This window comes from Rana temporaria, chromosome 1, assembly GCF_905171775.1.
Source record: "Rana temporaria chromosome 1, aRanTem1.1, whole genome shotgun sequence".
Lineage (NCBI taxonomy): Eukaryota > Metazoa > Chordata > Amphibia > Anura > Ranidae > Rana > Rana temporaria.
Genome location: NC_053489.1, coordinates 289,670,139 through 289,681,114, shown reverse-complemented (window position 1 = coordinate 289,681,114; position 10,976 = coordinate 289,670,139). Strand labels below are relative to the sequence as shown.

General features: G+C 40.4%; 1 protein-coding gene across 1 annotated transcript in view; it reads right to left on the bottom strand.

Moving 5' to 3' along the window:
* Positions 1 to 928: 928 nt before the first annotated feature.
* The window catches only part of DMRT1 (doublesex and mab-3 related transcription factor 1), a 182,540-nt gene continuing 172,492 nt past the window's right edge, over positions 929 to 10,976 (bottom strand). Inside the window, exon 7 of the mRNA XM_040357176.1 lies at positions 929 to 3,358. Coding sequence (XP_040213110.1) covers positions 3,201 to 3,358 — 158 coding nt within the window. The 3' untranslated portion in view covers positions 929 to 3,200. The remainder of the gene's footprint in view (positions 3,359 to 10,976) is intronic.

Sequence of the window (10,976 nt, the reverse complement as noted above, 5' to 3'; positions counted from 1 at the left end):
TACGAGGCATAAGTGTTTGTAAGTGCTATATTTCAAAAGAGGGGCTGTGATCGACTTGGTCATACGTTGTTGGATTAACGCTTGCCAGCATCTATGAGATAACTACAGCTTGGACTTCTTCTGCAAACCACTGCTTTTCCTGATCCAGGCTGCAAAACACAATGGGGTTGATTTACTAAAACTGGAGAATTCAAAATCTGGTGTAGCTCTGTATGGTAGCCAATCAGCCTCTAAATTCAGAATGTTCAACTAAGCTTTGATAAAAAAAAAAATATCTGGAAGCTGATTGGTTTCTATACAGAGCTGTACCAGATTTTGCACTCTCCAGTTTTAATAAATCAACTCCAGTCAGTCTTGCAACCCTGTTAAAAAACAATGGATTTTGTAAGGCAGGCAGTACTGAGCTGCTAGACTAACTGGCAGCGTTTGGTGGAACCTCAGGGCTGCTCTGGAGCACTAGTCATACATCTGGTCACTGTGGGGGTTATTTACGAAAAGGCAAATCCACTTTGCACTACAAGTGCAAAGTGCACTTGAAATTGCACTGACAGTGCACTTGGAAGTGCAGTCGCTGTAGATCCGAAGGGGACATGCAAGGAAAATAAAAAAATGCATTTTAGCTTGCACATGATTGGATGACAAAATCAGCAGGGCTTCCCCTGATTTCAGATATACCCCTCAGATTTACAGCGACTGCACTTGTAAGTGCACTTTCAGTGAAATTTCAAGTGCACTTTGCACTTGTAGTTTGTACTTGTAGTGCAAAGTGGATTTGCCTTCAGTAAACAACCCCCTGAGTGTTGTGTGTGGTGAGCAGCAGAGAAACAAGTGGAGAGGTGTTTCACTGTCTACGATTACATCTTTTCATACAGGGCAGAGGGTATGAAGGAAGCAAAGGTTCCACCATGCTGTTGAATGATACATCCAACAGCAGACGTCCACTTTTATTTTTAATCAACCTTGTAAAGTACTCTGCAATAATCTAGCTTGGTTTTCATTGTCTTGGTACATGGAGAAGAACAAGAACAAAGTTGCTGATAACCACATGCAGCAAAAATATTCATACAGTATTAAAACATGTCAACGCATAATATGAAACATTCATTACATTTTATATTCAACTCATTTGTCTGTCTAAAACATGTAACACTTTAGGCACTTAGTAAAGTTAAATAAAAAAAAAAGCAGTGCTACAAAGAACGAGTGCATATGATCCCAACAAATAACTAAATAAGGTGAAAAATTGCAATCATTTAAAAAATGTATTTATCAAAATATACAGTGCAAAGCAAAATAAAATTCAAAATATAAAGTGCAGAGAAATAAATAAACAAAGTGCAAAGGTGCAACTAATAGTGCATAAATAAGTCCATATAGCAAAAATGTATTACATCATTCAAAAATATGTGTATATAGTCCATTAAGGAATCAACAAAGTCCTATCACAGAACATCCAAAGTGTGTAATCCTCCAAGGGATGTCACGTGTGCAAGAAAAGGGGAAATTTATATTTTGATCATTCATTTCTCTGCACTTTATATTTTGAAGATTTATTGCTTTGTACTGTATATTTTGATAAGTACATTTTTTAAGTGATTGCACTTTATTTACAGTTATTTGTTGGGCTTATATGAACTCATACTTCGTAGCGCTGCTTTTTTGTTTATTTATATTAGGAACTGGTATCACAGGTTTTTTTTGCAAGCTGCTTATTTTTTTTTTATATTACCCACGACCTAGCGTGGTTTTGCACTAATTTTGTTATAGCTTTACACTTAGTAAAGTTGATTATATCTGGGCCAGTAACCTGTATTGGGCTGTGCTCATGTCTAACACCCAATTAGCTTCCGTGGTGTTTAGGTAGATCTCCCAGCAAACAGCTAAGTACATTTGAAGTGCATATACCTTCAAAAGGATTTAGAATTGTGACCATTCTTGTGATTTACACACATCTGTCAAGCTGCACCGTCACACGGGTGATGCATCAATTTTCTGGCTCAGTAATGCAGCTTTCTAGTAACTCCTCTGCCTCTACCCTGTTCATTGGACACTGTATGGACTTTATCAGCAGCTTTGTTATATGAGCAGGGAACTGACCTCAGAAACTGTAAAGCTGAACTTAGCGAAAATGCAAAAGTCCGCAATTTTGCTGCACTCCGCTATATCTTTATTAAAGTATTAAAACGGCATCACTTGTATGGCTTGAGTAAGCACTGTATTTAGCACAAAAAAAATATTTTTTGTGTTCCTGCCATACATGAAATGTCATTTTAATACTTCCGAGGAGTGCAGAAAAATGCATTTTCACTTGGTCTCACAAGACGAGCTGTGCGGCACCCTTGATCTATGCTCACAACACATATGAGTCAATTACTCACCTGGAGTGGCATTATCTTGGTTTTGTTTTCCTAAACTAGGAAAAACGAAAGTGAACTTTCTGGCTTTACAGTGTGGCTAAGCCTGCAGTGATGGCGAACCTTGGCACCCCAGATGTTTTGGAACTACATTTCCCATGATGCTCAACTACACTGCAGAGTGCATCTGGGGTGTCAAGGTTTGCCATCACTGGGCTAAGGTATCTGAGTCACATGAATGGTTCACCAGAATTTCAAATCCTTTGGCAGGTAAAACAATTATTAAATATGTATTACAACTGTGTATTAGCAGGTTGCTTGGAGTTTTACTTTAAACCATTTGGGATTTCCAGGGAAGCTGAGTATGTGAAATGAACACGCACTTGGGTAAATTGCTTCCTTATTAAACCATCAATTAGAATGCATGAAACCACAAGTGGAAATTATTATTTGCTAAGCATTCATTTCTTTTTTTATCAATGAAAGAAGATAACACACCGTAATCAGGGCAGGAAGATTGAGTAATGTTCAGTTGTTGGGGTACTGCTCAAACTGTCAAATCATTATGAAAATGTTAGTGCTGAGTTACTGGACTCTTAACCGAAACTAAAAGGGTTCCTGTTTTGCCAACCTTAAAATTATTATACGTGTCAACCATGGGAAAACCTGTGATGCTAAGATAAAGTGGCTTATGCCATGCAGATCATAAAATTGTCTTAACATTTGTAAGGGGATGAATCATAAGGGGGGGAACTGCCCTGCTTAGTATTTACATATAACTCTATAGTAGACCTAACTTGTATGGCTAGACCGTTACTGCAAAGATGGTTTCAGCATGTGGTTACATCAGATCTTGGTGTCATCAGCCATGCTTGTTACTGTGTAGGTGGAGGCATCAGTGGGAGCTTCACACTCTGCTACACCTTTGGTGCTTTCATTGCTGATTGGAGAGCTGCTGGACAAAGAAACCAATCCAGAATCCTGGCTGCTGGGTGGCGAAAAAACTGTAGAAGATAAAGACAAAATACAAATTAATTACTTTTCTCACCTAATAATGAAAAAAAACTATCTACTAAACATAGATTGGAAATATACTTTCTGCAGTCTCTATTGATGTGAACAGACACTGTTTCAGGTAGCCAAACTATATGCTCTTTGACTAGACTTTGACTAGCATGCACTAGAAAGCAACAGCAATATTCATGTCAACACCAAGCTAATATTCTACTCAAAATAATAGTAATTTGGTAATGCAGTCTTGTGCCATATTAACTTGATCCTTTAATGGGGGGGGGGGGGGGTGTTGATTTACTAAAACTACAGAGTGAAAAATCTGGTGCAGCTCTGCCTGGAAACCAGCTTCCATTTTTTTTTTGTCCAAGCTTAAAGGGGTCGTAAAGGTAATTTTTTTTTCCTAAATAGCTTCCTTTACCTTAGTGCAGTCCTCCTTCACCTCATCCTTCTATTTTGCTTTTAAATGTCCTTATTTCTTCTGAGAAATCCTCACTTCCTGTTCTTCTGTCTGTAACTCCACACAGTAATGCAAGGCTTTCTCCCTGGTGTGGAGTGTCGTGCTCGCCCCCTCCCTTGGAATACAGAAGAGTCAGGACGCTCTCTAACACACAGCTCCTTTCTCTATCTGCAACGTAGAGAGCTTCCTGACTCTCCTGTATTCCAGGGGAGGGGGCGAGCACGACACTCCACACCAGGGAGAAAGCCTCGCATTACTGTGTGGAGTTACAGACAGAAGAACAGGAAGTGAGGATTTCTCAGAATAAATAAGGACATTTAAAAGCAAAATCGAAGGATGAGGTAAGTGAAGGAGGACTGTACAAAGGTAAAGGAAGCTATTTAGGAAAAAAAATTACCTTTACAACCCCTTTAAGACCAGGTTCACACTGGTACGAAACGACAGTTGTACGACTATGGATCCGACTTTGCCCTGTGTCCAACTCCTGTCCGACTTCAATGAACGGGATCTGACTTTGATCCCGACAATAGCAGGCCCTTTGAGTCTGGTATGAATATTGAAGAGGAACCCCATGCCAAAATATATATATAAAAAAAAAAAAAGACTCTTCTGTCTGGTATGGATTTGAAAGGAAACCCTCAAGCCAAAAAAAACAGTGTAGCCCCCCCCCCCCCAATTCATATCAGACCCTTTTTCGAGCACAGAGGCAGCGAGCATCAGGAGAAGATCAGAGAAGGAACCAGCAGATGAAGAAGACAGCGATGAGAGAAGAACTGACAGCAGGAGAAGACATCAGTGCAGCGAGAAGAACTGGCAGAGGATGAATACATCAGAGGAGGGAGAAAACCTGTGTTTTACATTTTTGACACTTTTTTGTGTGAATGAGTATAGGTACAATGTACCCCATACTCATTCACACAGGGATCTGGCACCCCCCTTGTTAAAGCCCCCAGCTTGCAGACCCCATCAACATGGAGATAAGGTGCTATGGGGTGGGAGGTGCAGAGCCCCCCTGCCCCAAAGCACCCATGTTAAGGGCATATGGCCTGGTATGGTCCAGGGGGGGGGGATGGGGTGGACGCTAGCTTGTCCCGTCCTGACATGCCTAGCTGCGTGCTCAGATAAGGTTCTGGTATGGAATTTGGGGGGACCTCATGCTGTTTATTTAGGCGCGGGGGTTCCCCTTAAAATCCGTACCAGACTGAAGGGCCTGGTATGGAATTGTGGGGGAACCCTATGCCTTTTTTTTTGCCGTGGGGTTCCAGTGGAGTTAAGATGATGATCCGACTTCAATGATATTTAATGGGCTGAAGTAGGACCAATGTAGTACAGGAACCTTTTTCAAAGTTGGACAAGTTAAGATAGCTCTCATAGGAAACCATCCATTTAAACACGTAATGTGACGTGTGCTCCTAATGTCGGAGTGTATGTTGTACCAGTGTGAACCCAACCTTAAAGCGGAGTTCCGCCTGAAAAAAAAAAATTAAATGCCAGCAGCTGCTGACTTTTGAAATAAGGACACTTACCTGTCCAGGGCGCCCGCAATTTCCTCACCTGAAGCCGACCTGTCCCTCGGCTCCAGGTGGAGGTGCTAGCATTGCTAGTAATGGAGTCAGGAAGTAAAGACTTTCTACTTCACAGTCTAGTCCCCTATTGCGTGAGTCGCACTGCGCATCGTGGGTGGTCCCGTGTGTCTCCCAGAAGATGGAGGAGTGGCCAGACATGGACCGGAAGTGTATTAGACAGGTATCTGCTCCCCCCTGAACGGTGCAAAATGTGACACCAGAGAGGGGGAGGAATCCGGACAGCGGAAGTTCCATTTTTGGGTGGAACTCTGCTTTAATGAACAAGCTGAATGGCTACCATGCACAGCTGCACCTCTTCAGGTTTAGTAAATAAACCCTACTGTCCCATTTACTCACTTGCAAGTCTGTAGAACACTAGTTCTTGTGGTTCCTCCATCACTAAAGGATATATAAGCCAGCAGAAGGAAGCTCAGTTGGGGGAGGGGGGTGGTATTTGACCCATCTGTCTGGTTGAATACTTCCAGTGGTTGGGAAGCAGAAAATGTACATGCTTCCAGAAAGTTTAATATGTTACTTCCTCTTTTACAGGTAGTCCTATCAGTAAACGTGATCATATGGTATCAGGGCTACTTTATTTACTGGGAAAAATAATAGGTTAACGTTAAACTTCATAGGCCTTAGTGGCTGTGACATATTCTGAATAGCAGACCTAATAAACATGTGTAGATGCAGGTTTTTTTTTTACACTTTATCACAGACATCAATGGCATCTTCCAACATCTTTAGGTAATGAGATCCTGGCAGATAAACGGCAGGAGTTATAGTTTGCAAAATTTGGCAAAAGTAGTCTTTTGGGAGCTCATGCGGTGGGTGTCAGTTACCTTTCTCTGCTTAGCCCCACTAGCACCCACTGGAGCTCCAGGAAGGCAAGGAGGCAGGATCAGCTGTCAGCGGCACACTGACAGGCTGAGACTGCTGCCGATTGGGCATCCAGGTGGATCCTGACAAATATGGTTGGGATCCTTCCAGAGCCTGGACTAGCTCTATGACATCAGCTGACAGCTGTCTTTAGCCCACTGTTGGCTGATTGTGGGTCACAGGAGAGCAAAAGCAAGTGCACTCCTGTGACTCGAAAGAGAAGTATGGCCAAAAAAAAGCTTTGGCCATACCTCTCTTTTATTATGAATAACACCAGTTAATTATTGGGTTGATTTACTAAAGGAATAGTAAATCAACCCCATTTTTTTTCCACCGCTAGATATGATTTTTTTTATATTTATGTACAGCATAATCATATACTGTACTTACAATCAGTCCTATACTTTTGGGAGACTTTGCAGGGGTTAATCATTCAAAGCGTTAGGAGGATAGTTAGCATTTCATCGTATGTAAACTTGAATTATTAAAATCAGGAATCTTACATTAAGACTGTACAAGAAAAATCTCAGCAAGTAAAATCAGTCAATGAAAAAGCTAATGCTATACAGGCAACTTTGTAAGGCTGGCTACACATTATACAATTTTTAGGCCTGACCTCATATTAGATGGTTTTGGTAAATCTAAAGGAAGGTTGTGGAAGGAAATTGTATAATGTGCATCCAGCTTAACAGTATTGAAGTCAGAATACTATCCAATTTCTCTAAATCTGAGTTTTAGTTATGCACTGCAGCCAAACTCCTCTATGCTTCACATACGGGATGGGTATAAATGGCACATAAAATCATGCATCCTTTTCTGAAGGTGGCTATGATGAGGCAGCTTTACCGCAATTAGATTCTGATTGACTTTAGGATATGACAGTCAACAAGGATCCTTGCATAGAGTATGTTTGGGAACACCTCTGCTGCATTACAAACAGATAAGCAGAAGATGTCCTGAGACCACCATATTACCAACCAAGGTAACTGGAGTGCACTGGTGCAAGGCCTGAATGAAAAACTACAATGCATTGGGAAAGTATTAACAGCACTTCACTTTTTCCACATTTTGTTATGTTACAGCCTTATACCAAAATGGATTAAATTCATTATTTTACTCAACATTCTACAAACAATACCCTATAAAGACAACGTAAAAGATGTCTGTTTAAAATCTTTGCAAACATAGTGAAAATAAAAAACAAAAAAATCCCATGACACACAAAATTTAGCTCAGGTGCATCCTGTTTCCACTGATCATCCTTAAGATGTTTTTACAACTTGATTGGAGTCCACCTGTGGTAAATTCCGTTGATTGGACATGATTTGGAAAGGCACACACTTGTCTATATAAGGTTCCACAGTTAAAATAAAAATCACACTGACACACCTATCCCCCCCCCCTCAAGAAAGCATTGTATAAAAAACAAAAAATAGTGAAAAATTAAAATTGTAAAATAAAAAAAAAATACTGACACGACATTAAAAAAAAAAAGTATCGGTATTCGGTATCGGCGAGTACTTGAAAAAAAGTATCGGTACTTGTACTTGATCTTAAAAAACTGGTATCGGGACATCCCTAGTTGCGAATACTTTCTAGATGCACTGTAAATGACCTCTTGAGAAACACAGCACTATGCAAGACAATAGGATTTACCTCCTAAGAAAGTGTAGAGAGAGAGTTCAGTTTGAAAAGTGAATGTCCACCTAGCAACGTTAATGTTCACTGCGCATAAAGTATATGTAAACCCTCACCTTGTAAAACAATCTATTCAGTTTAAAATTGAAATGAAATGCAAATCATTTATGTATACATATAAAATAAATACGTATTTTCCCTCTTTTATAAGTGATCACATACCCATTGTTTTCATATGCATAAGGAGCTCAGCGAGCTAAGGGAGGATAAACGGCAGGACACTGGTCTTCCCAGTGAATGGCTGTGAGGGGGGGGGAAGCCGTGTCAGCACAATTTTAATCATTGGAGGAGAGCAGGCTGCAGCACAGCCAGAAAACGGACCATGCTGTGCTCTCATGTCTAGTGTGCCCAGTTTTTAATAGGACCGGCAGGAACCCCCAGGGATTTTACATAGGAAGCAACGCAAAGAGAACAGGATACATTTGTCAAAGTACATGGTACAGCAGGCACATATCAGGAATATGAAATGTTGTGGTAACATATTTTTTTTCTACTATTTACAAGCCAAAACACCAAACCTCATTAGTCGCTCCAAGCTTTCAGTAAGGACCTGCTTTATTCAATGAAAGACAGAATCCACTGCTTTTCCCATTAGACTTAGGTTAGGGACCTAAGCTGTGACATTTCATCTCCCTACGTCCTCCCACAAGGCCATAATAAAGCCGGACTGCCTTCTTATGCTTTTTTCTACATTTCAAATAATCTATTTGGGGAGAGTGCTATGATCATCTGGCTTTATTATAGAGGCATTAGTTAAATGGAACTGTGAATTTTGGTGGATATATTTCTCCATGAGTGAAAAAAGAAGTGTCACAGATTTCCTACATTTTAAAGGTTATCATTAAATAAAAATAAAAAAATAAAAAAAACATTTACATTTGTGAGCTATATCAGAGTTCTTGGAATTGGTTAAACTTGTAAAAATACCAAAATTGCAAGTCCTTAGTAAAAAAACAATCCTTTTTATGTGATATTCAACAATAAAGTAAATAAAGCATTATAATGACACGAGCAGTTGCAGATGCGAAGCAAAGGGAACTTATGAAGGCAGGTCCTGCGACCTCTGGTTTTTCATTATACCCACAGTCCTCTGCCTCCTAGCTCCTTCCAAGCCTGAATGTAATTAAGGGAAAGCTGCAGTGGCAATTTCTCTCCTCATTAACTTGCTGATTGGTTTCAGCCTCAAGATTTCGCCAGGCTGCAGTTTGTCACCAATTCCAAATGGCCAATCGTTAATACTAATGTTTGTGTAACTAACTGCCTGCATCTGCCACTGCTCCTTGTACAACAATAATGGTGGGAAGGTACATTAGTGCTCATGTGTTAATTCAACCTGTGTTCATCAATGGAGAAATCTATGGCGTAATTATGTTAAACGTATTGGTAGCCCAATACAGGTCTAAATCACAGCAAGCCGTGCCTTGCTCTGACATGTTCCCTGTCAACACTTATTATGTTTGATTACAGTCATTTTTACAGTTTACCTAAGCTCATGGATATGAAACAGGAGACACTAGTCACTGAACAAGAGCACCGCTTTCCATTTAGACACAATACTAGCTAGTGTTATGGCCAATGTGTAATGTCACATACCCTACTGTATAACGAAAGCAACCTAAAAGTTGGGTAAAATATATACGCCTAGTAAATAGCACAACTCTAAACTCTTATCTCAGGTGTAGTGTGTTATATTTATTTTATTAATTCATTGTGCCAGAATTTTGGCAAATACCTTTAACATCGTAATGTCTATTTCAGGGCTGTGTAATTTTTCTGATACGTTATAGGAACTGGGGATAAGCTGATTTTTATTTTATTTTAATATGCCAAATATTTTAGCATCCCAAATGTTCAGGCAGCTTTAACGCTAACACTGAATATTTTTGCTCAAAAGAATACATGTATCATCTATGAAACACATTTTCCAGAATGCTGATTTATTTAAGTTTTGTAAGACCTGAACAGTAATAAAAAGAACACTAATGTTCCAACAAAAAAAGTGAAAACTGTTATTGTCCGGCGCTCCACTGGTGCATGTTTTTTTCTGGGGTACCCACTGGAGGGTAGTCATGTCGGTTGTGAGCAGCCTAACCTGAGTCAGTGAGCTCTGTAAATATTTTTGCACTTTCACTACTTTGTATGATCTTACATCAAAATCACAGCTCCTCTTTTTTCTTTTGACAGCTTCTACCTCCATCATCAGGGGCTAGTCACTTCTACAAGAATGTGTCAGAACCAGTACCGACACTCTCCCTAAGGCCGGGTTCACACTGGTCCGACAAACGCTCCGACATTGGGAGCTCATGTCGCATGACGTGTGAAAATCAATGATTCCCTATGGGAGCCGTCTTAACTGGTCCGACACAAGTCGGTCCGACTTTGAAGATGCTCCCTCCCTGTACTACTTTGGTCCGACTTTGATCCTACTTCAGCCCATTGAACATCATTGAAGTCGGATCAAAGTAGGAGCCTTGTCCTTACCATCCGACTTTTGACATCCGACATGTGATTACAGCAGCAGTAAAAGGAATTTATCTCACGCTGGGATTGTTTTGATTGGTCAAAAAACAAGTCAGACTATCACAAAGTCGGATCAAAGTAATATCCTGTTCATGAAAGTCGGATGGATGTAGGATCAATGTAGGACCGATGTACTGTAGGACCAATGTAGGACAGATGTCGCAGAGCAAAGTACAATGAAAGTCGTACTACTGTTGTGTAGTATAGTGTGAACCCAGCCTAAGGGATTAATAGTGGGTCCCTACTTCCCCTTTATGTTCAAGCTCACTGACCTGGTAAGTGCAATTCATTTATTGGAAGGGGATAGTCACTTCTACAGGAATGTGTCAGAACCAGTACCACCGCTCCCCCTATGGGGATTAATAGTGTCTCTCTCCTTCTCCTTTACTGCCAAGCTCCCTGGCTTGGTAAGTGCAACTATTAAATGAAAAGAGTTTAAAAGTAAGCTGGCAGACCTCACATCACTTAACTGCATATGTTCACCACTAT